Below are 18,038 nucleotides of genomic sequence, written 5' to 3' on the forward strand. Positions count from 1 at the left end.
TGTAATAAATATTCCGATTTGTAGAACACAAACCAGGAAGCGATTGAGCGCACCCAGTGGCACGTGCTGTTAGAATCATTTTGAAGTATTTTTAATATTATGACTACGATTATGTATAACGTAATGCCGACAATCAAAATATCGAAATTTAAAATTCTGACAATCAAAACTCCGACAAATCAAGATACCGACAATTCAAAATATATACAGAGGAAGTGTGTATAACGTAAGCCGACAATGAAAATCTCGAAATTTATAATCCCGACAGTCAAAGTACCGATAAATCAAAAAATCGACAAATCAATCGTTGTTCATTTGGCCTTCGACATCCGGCAACGAACACGCTCAGGATTATAACCCTTAGTCAGTAGAATTCTCTTTCTGTGCTTCGGTAGAAATAAGCTCGGACAAAGCAAACAAATTTTCACTTGTCGACATTTTGGTTTGTCGGTGTTTTTGTAAAATATGCTGAGAGAAATATGCTCCGAGTCATTAATTGTTTGGGTCTTTGAGGAAAGCACGCCCGTAAAAGCTGATTAAAATGAATATAAGCCAATTTGTTGTCATCCTATTTTACTTTTTTCTTTCAATCTTATTCAAAACTTAATTTTGATACATTTCAATCGCTGGAATTCAACTGGTGAAAGAAGTTCGTTTTCGGACGCTTCTAGACTTCCCCGTTCGTGTAAACTGTAATCACCATAACAAATATTTAATTGATTGTCGCCTGCAGTGTTTGGCTGCAAATTAAAGGCAACGTCTTAATCGAAATCCATTAGCGTGTCGGGTGCGAAACAAAACGTCGTAACTCGTAACTCTTTCGACGCTGAAGCGGACGGACGAACAAGACAAGATTTTGAATCATTATCACTTCAAATGTTAAGCAATAACCAACTATTACTTGTACCTTGCAGCCAATGGCATTTACAGTTTATTGCAGTTCACATTCGTGATCCCCAATTTTTATCACTTCCCGTGTGTGTCAACATGCTGCTATCTCAAAACATCATTTTTCAATATGCAAGTTCGTTGTAGTAACGAACTTGAAATATTTTGTGTGGCGTGCGTTGACCCCACACCAGGCGAACCCTTTGACGGGCGTCACTGCCTAGGCAATGCAAGGCAAAAAATTAATTGTTTGAAAATGCTGCGATTCTCGCTTTCTAATTGATTCGCGCTTATTTGCAAAATATTTAATTATCTCGGACGCAATATAATCATATTGAAAGCAGAAAATATTAATAAATTATTATTGAATAATTATGAGTTGGGATTGAGCGGCTGCGCAACTGCAACTGAGTCATTTCAATTACTACAAATTAGCCTGAAAGCTGTATTTTACTTTATTGCACATTGCAGGTATTTTTAACAGCTCTTGAATGATGCGTGCGCCGCGATTGATGTGCCAGCACACACAAACACACACACACGCGCGGAGATATGTGCGCAAGAGTGGCCGGTGAGCCTGTCGCCGCAATAAGTATGCCGGGTTTTTTGCTGTAGATGCCGACCAGGCGCGTCTTATTTTAAGTTTCGTATTTTTGTCACTTTTAGTATCACAAAATCGTTTACGTAATACAAGCTTGTTATGCATAATTGTTTATTTTATTTTTGTTTTTGCTGCCCCACAATTACAGGCAGCACCAAGGTACTCCTGGCAATAAACTCGACAAAAACACTGAAAAAACTGATGGCAGCCAATTAAATGCGTCACAATCCGCTTTTCTCGTAGTCTGGAATGTTGTTGTTCGCTACAGTTGTTGTTGTTGTTGTAACATTATTTTGAGTCTGCTGCAATTAGCAGCGCGGCACGGGTGCTGGGTGTAATGTAATGAGAAAATGCTTTGGAGATTATTTTCACAATTAATTCATCAGCTGACCAGAATTCTGATTGATGTGAATATTGTTGTTATTGTTTGTGTTTTGAACGATTATTAAAAACACGTTATGACAATAATTGCGTTTTCTAAATAAGCGATTATTGAAGATATCACGGCACGTGCTGCTATTGTGTACACTTGTCATACAATCACACATACATACATACAAAACGCAACAACTCATATGTTTGGGGTACGTGTGTATGTAGGCTGCAACATAATGAAGCAGTTTGTAAGCTTCGCTACCGGCAGTGTGAGAGGAGTTCTTAACTAATCAGTAACCGGTACTTTTTCATGACATGTTCTCAAGCTGACATTTGACAGCTGCTGTCAGAAACTGATCATTATCGTACTTCTTCTAAATGGACAAAACAATATAGTTTTTTGGACCGAAATCAAAATTCAACAAAAAAATTATATGGAATTAAATCAAAGCTCTTCTCAATGAATAATTTTGTGTTTGGTATATAACTGGTCTAGTTTGAACTACTCCAATTTTAATCTCAAATGTAAACTAGTACTTTTTGACACTCGGTTAAAAGTGTGAACATAATTCATGTGTCTGCGATAAAGAGACAATGACAGCACGATTCAGCGCAGATATCAGTGATGAACTTCAAGATCGACGCCCTGAGCAATAATATTCATACCGTCGATTAATGATCACAAATAAATTGTGTGTAATCGAGTAATATGTCCATGCCATAGGTACATGTAATTATATTCATATGTAACCAAAATTAAAAACTAAAGTTTAAGAACTCTTTAATTACACCCCATTCTTGTCTGACTAATGTCAACTCGCATCAAATATTATTTAATTCTGATTACTTTATAATATCTTCCAATCACTTGTTTCCGGCTACTATTTGATGCAATTTTAATGTCCCGGATTCTTCAAGTCTACAAACAAATACATAAATATGTACCTATGTGTGTGAGAAAGTGTCAAACGTCGGTCTCTCGCCTGTTTGTTTGTGCGCTGGCGATTTTTCGGCAGTGAATGTGCCGTGCGCTCCGAAAATCTTTTCACTCAGCAGGTGCGCGCTACAGACGAGCCGCCGTCGTGCACGCGACATTGGCCCAAAGGGTTCGGCTGAGCTGCAGCAGTTATCGCTGCTCGGCTTGCGCGATCGGCCGATTACAAAACCACCAATTAAAATCGCACTTGCAGACAATTGGACAGACGCGAACTAAATTTGAGCTGCTGCTGCTGCTACTGGCGCTGTCGCTGTCGCCGCTGCATGCATTCGGGTTCGCTTATTCGGGATTTCCGCACATTCGAGAACTGACACACCCGTCTTAAAGCGCTGCAAGATCACACTTTTTAGACTTGACACTCGCCGCAATTGTGGCATTCGCGTACTCGACGTTAAGGCGACGGCACACGCAAACCTCCCGCCTTTCTCGCGGAACAAATTCAACTCTCGTGCAAATACAGTGATTACAAATAATAACCCTTTGAACGTCGACTCACCCACACTTGTGGCTCGACATTTTAATGTACGTATGTATGTAATACGGCATAGCTGACAAATAATTTCTTACTTTTTTGAGAAGTAAATAACTCGTGTGATAAAATCAACAAATAATCATATTTAAACACAAGTGTTTTAGTTTTAATAATTATCTAATAAAAGTGTTTGTTTTCCCACTCTAATTGCAGTCTAAACAAAAAAGTTTTTGTTGTTAAACCAAAAAGTGCGCAGAATGACTTCAGACAGACTTAGCGCGATCACACCGAGTAGCCAAGGCAATGACAATTTCGGTTCGGAAGTTACCTTAGACATACCACCGAGTGGTATGTACACGGGCAGCACCGATTACATAGTGCAAGATGATGATCCACAAACCGAGCGCGGCTGCTGTGAAAAGTCGGGCGATTGGGCCAAACGCACCGCGGCGAATGTGTTTCGCAAAAAGACACTCTATAAACGCTTACCAATACTACAGTGGCTGCCCAAATACAATCGTGATGATTTCGTTGGTGATTTGGTAGCTGGTATAACGGTCGGTTTAACGGTGATACCTCAGGGCTTGGCGTATGCGGGCATAACAGGCCTAGAATTACAGGTGAGTGCACGGAAAGCGTTATAATTAAAAGTTTTGAAACTTTTTAAACTCTTTTGAGAATAACAAATAAAATGGACAATAAAACATATTAATGTCAGATGTATCGCCGTAAACAGAAGAATAACATAACTCAAAATCGCGAAATTTTAGTTAAATATAGAGTGAACAACTGTATCCATCCAGCCTTTTTTCGACTCTTACCTCCATAAAAAATTACAAAAAACAAGCTTAAAAAATAACCGTAATTTGCATTTTGCATGACTTAAAAATATAAGTACATACGTCATACAGTGTTTCGAGAAAAACAAAATTTATTATTCTTGTTATAAATACCGAAGCATTTGTCTCATTGTCCGTGCAGCATTCGAAGCATCTGCGGCGGTCCGTCACGCCTCGCAATCAGATTAACAAATTCTGCTGAGTCAGCAACTAACCAAAAATAAATGTCTGTATTTGACGAAAAGTTAACGAATTCTGCGAAATAATTTTTCCTCCGATCCAGATAATCACAAGCAAACGCTTTTGCCGCTAAGTGCATTCACAAACACTTGTGCATACATAAATACAAACATACAGTTGTGAATATATTCTAAGGCGATTATTTAAAATTGGTCACCAAATGAATTTCCTTGCTTTTGTTTACATTGTTTTTTTTCGCACTGAACTTACGATTTATGCAAATTATGCAAATGCGGCTTTGTAAATTTCGTTCACACGGAATCTCCCACACACTCTGTGCATTTAGTATACGTACTTATCGGCGTGTATGTATGTGTGACTGCTGTTCGTGCGCCGTAGTATTCCATTAGCCTCGATACTGAGTTAATTGTTTCATGCTAAAGTGAGATTATTTATAACGAATTATAAAATCACATTTGACTTATTAAACGGTCATTCATAAAATCGCCGTAAATAATTCCATAACAATAACTTACAGGTGTACATGTGTATGTATGTATGAGGGTATGTAAATGAGTTTCGTGTTAGCAATTTGTAAGCCGTCTGCCTGTCATCGACTACCAGAACGAACACATCTGTTGATTTGCACTTATCATTGCTGATGCTATCTAAGTAAATGGAAGAGGCACGTACTTAAATCTCTCAAGTGTAATTCTCTCCTTGCAGCCTTTAATTAAGTGACGGAAGTAAAAAATATTCCGAATATTTTAAAATATAAGATATTTATGTTCGAAAAGATTAGTTTCAAACCGAAAAATGCCAGAAATAGACTAAAGATGATTTCCTGAATGATGGTCCTGGACTATCAGTTGCTTTTCAACTGCTAGATCGCTTGCTTTGAAGTTTATCGATCAGAAAGTTAGTACACAAATTTATTTTCTGTGGCACTTTTTCGTTAAACTAAAGTCTAACCTCCAAATTTGGAACAAAACTTTCCACAATATTTCACCGCATCTGGTCTGAGATAAGAAAACTAAGAAATCCCAACAGGTCCAAATATCAGTATACCTCAAAAGGTTCCGTTCATTACATAACTTAGTTTAAATCCAGAAGACTACAGGAAATGCTTAGAGCAGGGCACCAGGGAAACAGTGGAGCATCTCATGTGCATTTGTTCCGCATTGGCAAGACTATGTCGTAAGCATCTGGGGTCCGCACGGTATAATACACTTTAGGAGGTATCGATAGAAAGGCTGCAGAGTTTAATAAAATTGGCGCCAAGCACAAGCATCCTAAAGAATGACTACTTCTCTTGGACCTAGGAACTGAACTCCAACTGGTATCACAAAGGACCAAAATTGGCCTATGTATGGCTTAATTGCCAACCAATTTAACCTAACCTAACCTAACATTACTTAGTTAAACAAATATAGTGAGACCAGATATTATACATATACTATATTAAGCTTGTTCTCAGTAAACTTTCTTTCTTAATCTTTTAAAGTACCCACTCTATATAAAATCGATATTTGTTTATTGAAACAACAATTATTTTCTTTTTACTCTCACAGTATGGTCTTTACGGCTGCTTTTTCGGCTGTTTCATTTATGTGCTCTTCGGCTCTAGCAAAGATGTGCCTGTCGGTCCTACGGCCATCGCTGCGCTGCTCGTCTACCAGACAGCGCGTGGTAGTTTGGAGAAGACCATATTACTCACGTTCCTCACCGGTATAATTGAAGTGCTGATGGGCATATTACAACTGGGCTTTCTTATAGACTTTGTGTCAGGTCCGGTTAGTGCGGGATTCACGAGCGCCGTCGCGCTCATCATTTTCACCTCACAACTTAAGGATATACTGGTTGTGGACACTTCGGGCGATACTTTCGTCGATATGTGGATCTCAATTGGGAATGATATACATAATATCAGCTGGAATGACGCGGCGTTGGGAATTGGTTGTGTTTTCTTGCTGTTGGCGATGCGTGTCATGACTACCGTTAAAATTGGACCCAAGGATGGCCAAAAGGTCTGGCAAAAGGTGCTTGAGAAGACTATCTGGCTGATTGGCACATCACGCAATGCGGTGCTGGTTATTTTGGTTGCACTTATGGGTTATGTGTTGCGCACCTCGGGCATTGATATCTTCAAGATGGTCGGTTTTGTGCCGAAGGGTTTGCCAGAATTTAAAATGCCACCTTTCTCCTCGACGACCTACACCAACTCCACAAGCGGCGAAGTAATTGAGACACATGAAAATTTCGCTCAAATGGTGAGCAGTTTGGGCGCTGGATTGATAGTGGTACCTCTGATTTCTTTACTGGAAAATACCGCTTTGGTGCAAGCGTTTGGTGAGTACAAAAGAGAGACATTCAATGAAGTTTGAGATTTTTAATTTGTTATATGTTTGTGCTCCACAGCTGATGGCAAACCATGCGATGCTAACCAGGAGCTCATCGCCATTGGCCTGTGCAATATTGGCAATTCCTTCGCGCAAGGCTTCCGTGGCAATGGACCAATTGCTCGTGGTGCTGTTTTGAATGCTAGTGGTGTTCGTACACAACTCTCCAATCTCTACACTGGTGTAATAGTTATATTCGCCTTGCTGTGGCTCACACCAGCCTTCTATTACATCCCCAAATCCGCTTTGGCCGCCATCATTTTGTCTGCCGTGATCTTCATGGTGCAATATCGCGTCATCAAGCCGATGTGGAGAAGCAAAAGTAAGTTAAATTAAATAATCATTATTGCTTAATGAAATCATGGTTAATGTCGTTCTCTTCACAGAAACCGATCTCATTCCCGGTATCGGCGCCTTCGTTGCTTGTCTACTGCTGCCGTTGCAAATCGGCATTCTCGTGGGCATCGGCATTAATGTCATATTCATTTTGTACAGCGCCGCACGTCCGAAACTGCGCGTGGAAACAGCTTGCGTAAGTTAATTGAGCAAATTACTGGTGTTTACTCTCCTAAAAATAAATAAAACACAAATCCGCCATTTGCTCATTACACTTTCTCTCCCACTTTAGACGTCGAATGGCATCAAGTATCTCATGCTCACTCCCGATCGCTGCCTCATCTTCCCATCGGTGGAGTTCGTGCGCAACGTGATCAACAAGCAAGGTCGCAAGTCAACGCTGCCTGTGGTTCTCGATTGCACCTACATTTATGGTGCGGACTTCACGGCCGCCAAGGTTGTCTCCATGCTTATAAGTGACTTCGAAGCACGCAACCAGAAGCTCTACTTCTACAATCTTCAGCGTCGCGTCGCGCAGGTGTTCGAGGGCCTCAACAAGGGGCTGATTGTTATCTACGATGCTGAGCATTTAGAAATGGAACTCGCTGGTAAAGCAATAGAAGCGAATAAGTGAAAGTATAGCTTAGAACAGTCTTAAGCATTGAAATTGTATTCTGCAAGGCAGTACTTAGAAAATTAATATGTGATATTGTTTGCAAAGAACGGCAACCCTAAAAATACGACCGTTGCTTACTTCTTTACATTTTATTCGACGACGGAGTGTTGGTGTAAGGACATGTCAGTGACATACCTCAAGTAGCTAGTTTCAAAAAAATTTGACACATTTGTAAATAATTCCAATATCCTTTGTAATATATATTAAGACCTTTTCCTATTTCGAGATATATACATACGTATATATTGCGTCAGAAAAATGTCAAAGCATAACAGGCAGTTGAGAAAGGAGTAAAATACATACGAAATATATATCCATACATGTTTGTATATGTACACGCACACTATGACATGCCACTGCTGAAGCAGAGAGGGGAATATACGACTTTACTTAATTGTTAACGGAATCAATTAGAAAATTTAAATATTTGTTGTAGTTGTTAGTAACAAATTATGTATGTTTTCATCAAGTCCTGCGGCTGCCTGTTTGCCTACGAACATTTATTCACACTGCACATGTACATAGAAACATATATACATACACTATAGATATATTGTCATATATATACATATTCATATATGCTAACATACATATAATAAATAGGTCTAGTTAATTTTGTATAGTTTTATATACAACTGTTAAGTTTGTCGATCGCGCTTAAGGAAATGTATTTATTTAAATAATAGACGATTATATATGTAATTATAATAAATATTAAAATTGTTAATGCATTTTAATTTAAAATTATTTAGCAGAAAATTATCTTCAAGTATATAACGGGTGATCCAAGTAGAGGAATTACTTCTTTCAATAGCATTTTTTTGACAGATCATCAATGAGTCGTGTCAAGCTATCATGTTATTTTTGTTCAGTATTATTTGGTATTTCATCATGGAAAGACTTTACAAATCTTTCAAATTCACGTTCTGTAAATAATGTGTTTCGTGCGCTTCGTTCAACTTATGGTCAATAAAATTGGCTTACTGAGGTCTTGAGACCCAGCGTTCATTATTGGTTAATATTCGACCGAATAGACCACGTCCAGCACGCAGTGAAGAAAATATAGCAATCGTAGCTGGGAGTGTACACGAAGACCGAAGAGAGTTGATTCGGTGCCGTTCGCAGCAACTCGTATGGTCCGATGCAACGACTTGGCGCATTTTTATTGAGATCTTAAATTAAAAGCGTACTAAATACAGCTTGTGCAAGAAATTAATCCGCTCAACCTTAGACTTCTTTTTGCTGTATGGGCTATTGAAAGTTCAAAATTTTATTCAGGGAAGAGGCTCATTTCTGGTTTAATGGGTATGTAAAGAAGCAAAATTGCCGCATTTAAGATGATAACCGACAATTTGATTCCCGAAATTGAAGCCCGTGATGTCGGCAACATTTGGTTTCAACAAGATATCGCCACTTTTTACACATCGCATCAATCAATGGATTTATTGAGAGAACACTTCGGTGAGCAGATAATTTCACGTTTTGGGCCGGTCGATTGGCCACAAACATAATGTGATATATACCTATGAGGATATGTAAAAACTAAAGTCTTCGCTGACAATCTCACTTCAATTCGGGCTTTGTCGAAATGCCCCAACGAGTCATCGCAAATTGCACTCAACGGATGGACCATCTGAGACGTAACCTCGGCCAACATTTGAAAGAGACAATCTTCAAAAAGTAAATGCCGATGAATGTTCTTTCGAATGATAATAAACATCCTCTATTAAATTTGAAGTTTATGTGGTTTTTCTTTTAAAAATTAGGGAACCTCGAAATCCATCAACCTTGGGAGCCAATTTTTGTTCTTACATCTTTTAAGAATTTTAAAATTTTTGCAGGGTGCATATTGCTATATAATGACGCAACAATTATCTTACACAAAAGAAAGTGAAAGCAAAACTGCTTGGGGGTAAGCTGGTATTTAACCTAAACAAAACGATTTTTATTGGAGTGAATGTCCCGAAATCACATGACTGGAACGCAGCAATGTCAATGGCGATCACAAGGCATTTCATAATTTAATGTATGCATTCGACATTCTTATTATACAATATATACTACTTACTGCACAATGGGTATAAGAAATGCTCAACAACTGCAGGCTTTATTACCGCTGTTGACATAGGTGCAATTGAATAATTTTCCCAATTTTCGAAATACTTGCTCATTATTTTGGGTTGTTGTCTTCAAATAACCTTGAATACAGAAAATGAGCGATATTATTATTCAATAAACATGAATTTATTTACTTACTCAAAACTGCTTACTTAAATATGTCAATTGTTTTGAAAGCTATGCATATACTATATCGATATAGAAAAGTATAGTTTCAAATTGAAACAATCGTTAACTAAGGCGCCTAAAAATATATCTGGTTAATTTTGAAAATAAATATTATATTTTTATGAAGCCTGCTAAAAATAACAGTAAACTGTGTTACTACTGTAAATATTACATATCAGGTGTGTACTCAATAAATCATCACCTTGTCTATTGCCTTTCGTTTAGCTCACTTACCAGTAATGTTTCTCTTAATCGGGCTTGGCAATATTTTCTTCAGAGCTCTTTTCAGAGTCAATAATTAATTTTTCTTCACAACCGACCGACTTGAAATTTTACTTTCTTAGATATGTTTGTCAGATAACGATAAGAACAGTGGCGTAGCTACAACTTCGGGCACCCGGGGCCAAGGATGTTCTGCCGCCCCCCTTTATCTACCTACCTACAAGTTTCGTGAGGTGGTTCGAACAAAAGTGAATTTTTACAAAATATCTTCGATATTAAGTATATAAAATTTAGGAACTAGAAGCTACGCAAATATTCACTATACCTGTATCAGTTGCATCTTGTGAAAGACCTTTCAGCAAACTGAAATTGATCAAATCTTACTTGAGATCGACCATGAGTCAGAGTAGACTGTCCAATCTTGCGATTCTGTGAAACTGCCTCAACTTTAAATTGCAATGATATGTGATTTTGCAGCGATCAAAGCTAGAAAAGTGCATCTTTAAGTTCTATCACTACTTTTAAAAAAGATATAAACCAAAAGATATAAGAAAAATTCAAAAACTGAAGAGTATTCGAGTAAAAATTAATATTTTTCATTGTTATTCAGATTATTACATTGTGAGTGTACAACTCTTTATCTTTTATAATAAATTTTGAAAAAAAATTTGTTGAAGTATTTTTCTGAATATTAAAAAACAGCGAAGATCGTTTTGCCGCCCCCAAGACGTTGCGCCCGGGGCGACGGCCCCCTCGTCCCCCCTCTAGCTACGCCACTGGATAAGAAGGAATGAAATTTTTGATAATATTTTTTTTTATTTTATGCTCCCTAAAGTATAAATTTTGCCCAACAAGTGTTTTCAGAAAGCTGCAATTTTGTAAAAAATCCAAAATTTTACTTGCCTTTGATCATTACCAGTATTGATCAACAGAAATAATACAATTTTTCGGAATTTAGATTTGAGATAATTTTAAGCAGAAAAATCTTCCTCATGGCCTAACACCTGTACTTGGAGGCACAGGCACGTAGCCAGGGGGGGGGGGGGGGCTAGAGGGCTGAAGCCCCCCCCGAAATAAGGAAATTTTTTAAATAAATCGCAAATAAAAAAGATTTATCACTGACTGAATCTTTTGAAACTCTTATACACAACTCAGCTCAAACCTATAACAGTCGTACGCAACTACACTAGACGGTGACTGAAAACTTATCAAAAGTCATACTTAAGCGTTGTACAGATCTCCATCTTGATATGGCGAAGTTGGTTGGCCAGGGATATGACGGAGCAGCAAACATATCAGGGCATTTAAGTGGAGTGCAAACCAGGATAAGACAACTGTATCCAAAAGCACGATATGTTCATTGCGCTAGTCACCGATTGAACCTTGCGCTTTCTAATACTATGTCATTACCTTCAATACGGAACTGCCTTGGTATTGTCAGTGAAATAGCAAATTTATTTAGAAACCATTCAAATGCAAACACAACTTTCCAGGACGTTATACAGAAGCACGCACCAGAAAGCAAAAAAAGACGACTTGTTCGCCTTTGTGAAACAAGGTTTATAGAAAGGCATGAAAGCATTATAAGCTTTGTGGAGCTTTTCAAATTCATTGTACTAAGTTTGGAAATAATTTCGAGTAAGACATGGTCCATTTCGTCTAAAGCATCAGCCTTATTAGCAGCGGTAGAGAAAAGCGATTTTTTGCTTAGTCTATTGTCTGTGAGTTTGTGAGCAATTGTTCAGCTTAACGCTGCCACTGTCTGTGCAACTCCAAGAAAAATCTATGGATTTTGTATCAGCAATGAACCGAGCCAAAGAATTAATAAGAACTCTGCACCAGATAAGAGAAACAGCGGATGGTTTTTTCAACGATATTTTCCAAACAGCATCACAAATGTCTAAAGATTTTTATGACATAGATCTTGTAGTGCCTAGAGTGACTTCGCGTCAAACTACTCGTGCTAATCCACCTTGCACAACCCCTGAAAGCCACTTCAGAGTTACAATATTTATTCCATGCGTTGATGCTCTGATTCAAAACATGACAGAACGTTTATTAGTGAATGAGGATATACTCTCGTCATTTCAAATTCTACTCCCAGGTTTTGCTGCAATTGATAATGCCGAAGAATTAAAAAATTTAACTATTTACTTCGAGGAGCAAATATCAATGACAGCATTAAAATCAGAGTATCGATTGTGGTGTGCCAGCTTATCAACAATAGATCCAACCATAGAAGTGTTGAAATTACTGCAACATTGCGATGCAACGTATTTTAAAAATATTCACTACCTGCTTACAATTTTACCAACTCTTCCAGTGAGGACCGCTTCCTTCGAAAGAACTTCTTCAACCTTAACAAGTAAGGAAGGGCTACGTTCGGGTGGCACCGAACATTTTATACTCTCGCATGATAAAGTGATAATCGAGATTTCATTATCCGTTATTTACACATTTTTTTATTTTGTTGCAAAATTAATTAGAATTAAATTCTGAGAGATTTACCGACATTTTCGGTGAAAAATTAGGTTAGGTTAGGTTAGGCACTGAGTTCTTCGTGTTCGATATCAGGGACCTTGAAAAGTTATAGTCCGATCACGACAATTTTTCCACAAGGGATACCTCAGCTCAAATACCGTATTTGTGTAAAGTTTTATTCCGCTATCATCATTGGTTCCTAATGTATATATTATACAGAGAAGGCATCAGATGGAATTCAAAATAGCGTTATATTGGAAGAAGGCGTGGTTGTGAACCGATTTCACCCATATTTCGTACATGTCATCAGGGTGTTAAGGAAATATTATATACCGAATTTCATTGAAATTGGTCAAGTAGTTCCTGAGATATGGTTTTTGGTCCATAAGTGGGCGACCCCACGCCCATTTTCAATTTTTAAAAAAAGTCTGGGTGCAGCTTCCTTCTGCCATTTCTTCCGTAAAATTTAGTGTTTCTGACGTTTTTTGTTAGTCGGTTAACGCACTTTTAGTGATTTTCAACATAACCTTTGTATGGGAGGTGAGCGTGGTTATTATCCGATTTCTTCCATTTTTAAAATTTTATATGGAAATGCCTGAAGGAAACGACTTTATAGAGTTTGGTTGACATAGCTATAGTAGTTTCCGAGATATGTACAAAAAACTTAGTAGGGGGCGGGGCCACGCCCACTTTTCCAAAAAATTACGTCCAAATATGCCCCTCCCTAATGCGATCATTTGTGCCAAATTTCACTTTAATATCTTTATTTATGGCTTAGTTATGACACTTTATAGGTTTTCGGTTTCCGCCATTTTGTGCGCGTGGCAGTGGGCCGATTTTGCCCATCTTCGAACTTAACCTTCTTATGGAGCCAAGAAATACGTGTACCAAGTTTCATCATGATATCTCAATTTTTACTCAAGTTACAGCTTGCACGGACGGACGGACGGACGGACGGACAGACAGACATCCGGATTTCAACTCTACTCGTCACCCTGATCACTTTGGTATATATAACCCTATATCTGACTCTTTTAGTTTTAGGACTTACAAACAACCGTTATGTGAACAAAACTATAATACTCTCTTTAGCAACTTTGTTGCGAGAGTATAAAAAGAATAAAAACTTTACCACGCAGTGTGATGGGCAATGAGCGGCTGAGTGCACTTGCTGTTATTGCAGTGCACTGGGATATTAAAATAGATCCAGATGAAGTAGTTAATGATATGGCAAACAAGAAGAAAAGAAAAATATTACTTATTTAAGTTACAACTACTAAATAATTTAAGTAATATGTATATGAATTTATATTGTTTTTTTTTAATAAACAGAAAATTCAAAGTTTATATATGTTTTTACTTCAGCCCCCCCCGAAATGAAAAGCTGGCTACGGGCCTGTGGAGGCACTTCTGGACATCTGCTATGGAATCAAGGAAATCCAAAATTTTTCATAATGTATTTAATGTAATAAAGTTACAGTGACTTTTCACTGAATTATTTCGCTTGTAAATCAGTTAATTTTATACTTCGATATTATAGTATTATATCATAGGTTAAGTCCATCTAGAAATAATCGAATCAGATTTGAATTACGATTATAAACATTTCCCAAAGTGACTTTAAAGAAAGTATTTCGGATCGAAGGTAAAGCATATTAATATTGGATAGTCGAAAAACTATTTTTGTATTTCATCAATAGATGTCGTTGCAGTCGTATATCTCCAGTACTACCAATCACATTGGGTCATACCATATAGTGTTGGAAAGGTGAGCTTCAATTCACAAAAAAAAAAATAAATAAATAAATTCGGGGAAGTTGAAAAAAGGTTACATCTGTTCACAAATTAGTGAAAATAATGAAAAAATTCACTATATTTTGAAAATTTTGTATAAAAAAGGGAAGAATGCCACGCAAGCCACCAATAAAAGTTGTGAAGTTTACGGAGACGGAGACATTGTTTCGCTGGCTTCCGTTCTGGAAATTTCGAAATATCGACTTACACTGATCGAAAATTGACTCTAGCGAAAAATATGACAAAGTGGTCGATCAAAATGGTTCATATTTGTTCATTTATTTATTTATTATTAAAAATAAAAAAAATAGGTTGAAATTTGATTAGAAATACGAAATGACTTTTTTGGCTACCCAATATAAGCCTTAAAGTGAATACTATTATATGACCTCATTCAGATAAATACCTAAACTTCTCGTCATTCCGAACATTAGTGCCTATGATTTTCGCAAGTTTTTCACACCCGCCTGAACTTAGTTCTACCTTACTGGTTCAACGAATTGACTCGGGTATTAGAAATAAATCAAGTGTTAGCTACTTTTATGGCCGAGTAATTATGCATTTAAATATTGTATTCCGCTTACTAAATATATACTCATATTTACACATGTATGTATGTACTTATAACCACAAAAGGGTACATGTGAGTAAAACTCACGACTAGACAGCACGTGAGCTAGTCGCAGTCTATACTTCGACAAAATGCTTGAGGGTGCTTGAGCGCTTCAGCACGTCTCTGAAACGCGAATGGTAAGGCAAAAGTGTGAAGCGATTAACAAAAAGCAGTAAAAGTATACATTTAATAAATTTTATAAGAATATCTTGTTTTTTCGCTGTGCGGCATCTAACATTGTCAAAGCGCAAAAACACCAGACCTCGCGACATTTAAAAGCATAGCTTCCGTCTCATCTTCACATTCACAACAAACGGCTTCCCCAAAAATGTCACAAACAACAGCAACATGACTGACATGCACTGGTCGCATGTTGTTACTCATTTATCTCGCTGACGACAGCGGTTAATTAACCACTCGGGTTTGCGTACACACGTACTTAGATGTAAGCGCAGACGGGTGGCTAGATGGGAAAATATTTGTAACTGCTTTAGTTCTTCTTGAAATTACTTTCCTTCGATTTCAGTTTCGATGAATGTCGATGAGTTTGTCCAAAACACTTTAAAGTGTCACTTAACACATAACTAGATCTCTAGGATATAGAAGTAGCTCCTAGTTGTTATTGCAGCTCTGTCATTCCAATTTGACCCTCTCTATTGTTTAACAATAACAGTTTTTGAGAAAAGAAACGGCATTTTTGAATCTGAGGTACTTAAAGAGTAAACGTTGTCTCTCGTTGCAGTATTGTAAGTCTGTGTGTGTCATTGAGACACTCTCGCAACATGTTGCTACAGTGTACGAGTATAATAGATTTGTTCACCTAATTTATATACAGATATGGATATATAATTATCAGTATGATGAGACAAGTTGAAATCCTATTAGCAGTCTGTCTGTCCGCCCATCTGTGCATGCAGTAACTCGTGTAAAAATAAGGTATCTTAATGAAAGTTCCCCTAAGTGTTCCAGGCAAAAAAGGGTGACAAGTTCGTGGATGGACGTAATTGAACAATTGCCATGCGCACAAATCGCCCTTACGATATACGAAAACATATAAAGTGCCATAATTAAGCACTAAATTAAGATAGCGAACTAACACAGGACATCGCTGTAGCAAGGAGTACGTATGGTTAAAAAAGTTTTAAAATGTACTATAGGTGTGCCCTCTATTTAGTTTAATTTACATATCTCCTAAACCACTGAAGCTAAAACAACCAAATTTGCTCACGACAAATCCATTAAGTACCCTTATCGACATTGTGAAAACTGATCAAATCGGATAAACACCCCTCTTACTCCATATATAACGGTACTGTTAAAAACTATCAATAGCGCGATAAATCAATAAAGAAATACGACATTAAATTTTACATCTGAGATGATACTCGTATGAGAGGACTTAATAAGAGCCGTGGTCAAAATTGGTTAACATTTCGTTGAAAAAACATATCTCAGGATCTACGCAACCGTTCTTGACTAAATTGGGTATATAATATTATCTTGACATTCATATAATTCAGTGCAAAAATTAGCGAAATGGGACTCTAATCATGTCTACTTCTCATATAGCACAACTTCAAATTCCATCTGATCATTTTACTTTCCAGCATGGAAATCAATCACAAATAAATGTATCGGGAATAACTTTGCGCGAATATTCCCTTTGAGGCATGCCACCTTACGACACAATCGGACTAAAACCATTCAATCTTACAGATACCGAATAAGTGAACTAAATTTCCAATTTCGACATTTTTTATTGAAAAGATCGGCCATTTTTTCAAATATATTATATTAATTCGCAGAGAAACCTTTGCTGAAAATGATATGTCTGAATGTCAAAATTTTTTTGAATCGGGTCAGTACTCTCCTTAGCCCCCCTATACCCAATAGAAAGATTTTCGACCTTCCGATTGACTTTATATATATATTATACGGTATATCGAAAAACATATGAGTTATTTATTTAAAACTGAGAGCGTGGTTTTCTAACAATAGTTTATAGTTGTCCTAGACACCATATAATTAACAAACCTTGCGGTATATGAACCTGAAGGTAGCTTCCCCTAGCCTTAATTCTTGCAAGTTGCAGTAGTATACAATTCCAGCCGAACTTGGATCTTCCTTACTTGTTAAATATGCAAATGCATACACACATAAACCGATAAGAAGATATTAAAATTCCACGAATACAAATAGCTATTGCATATTAATGAGAATATTCGTTTTGTGAACGCGGACATTTATTTATAGCAAACTTTAGGCGGAACTTCATTTGGAATCAATTCGCTAGACGTGTAAAATTATTTAACGAAGCTACGAGAAAATGTATAATTGTCATTAAATAACGGTTACTTTATCTTAATTATCATTATATAACGGTTAACATAATTTATTTAGTTTTAAAATTGAAGTGAGAATAACTGTAACCATATTCTAAAAAATGATCGCTTATTAATTACAACTAAGGCTTAGTCCAGTCTCTAGCAGATCTTAATTCTGATTAACCCCACTCCCATATTTAGAGTAATATTTCCAACTACTGTGAGTTCTACATATTTTATGCTGGCTATGACCATTCTTTGAAATTTGGCTTACATCTTGAAGTTCACCTATAGATATAAGGCGCTTATCATTTTCCTGTCTCACCGAACCCTTGACGCATATTTACCTACTGATATACACAAGACATTCTAAATATTATCAAATATCTCTACAACATAAAAATATAATTGACTGACAACGGTCGCAGCTATAAGACTCAATCAATACAACAAACAAGAAACCACTTGCTTATGTTTGCCGTTTGTCTGTCATTACCATTGAAAACGGCGCAAATTATTTGATCCGCAAGAAAGTACGACGAAACATCTCATTAT

The 18,038-nt window shown here is 37.1% G+C and overlaps 1 protein-coding gene across 1 annotated transcript; it reads left to right on the plus strand.

The window, feature by feature from the left end:
• Positions 1 to 3,549: 3,549 nt before the first annotated feature.
• On the plus strand, positions 3,550 to 8,494 carry LOC105226764 (sodium-independent sulfate anion transporter; the record flags this gene model as incomplete). The annotated part of the gene is given in 5 exon segments (XM_049461720.1): positions 3,550 to 3,953; positions 5,924 to 6,701; positions 6,771 to 7,073; positions 7,138 to 7,283; positions 7,380 to 8,494. Coding segments are annotated over 5 exon segments (1,932 nt in total). The 3' UTR covers positions 7,722 to 8,494.
• Positions 8,495 to 18,038: the final 9,544 nt, after the last annotated feature.

The sequence above is a fragment of the Bactrocera dorsalis genome, unplaced genomic scaffold (assembly GCF_023373825.1).
Source record: "Bactrocera dorsalis isolate Fly_Bdor unplaced genomic scaffold, ASM2337382v1 BdCtg085, whole genome shotgun sequence".
In the NCBI taxonomy this organism is placed as follows: Eukaryota; Metazoa; Arthropoda; class Insecta; order Diptera; family Tephritidae; genus Bactrocera; species Bactrocera dorsalis.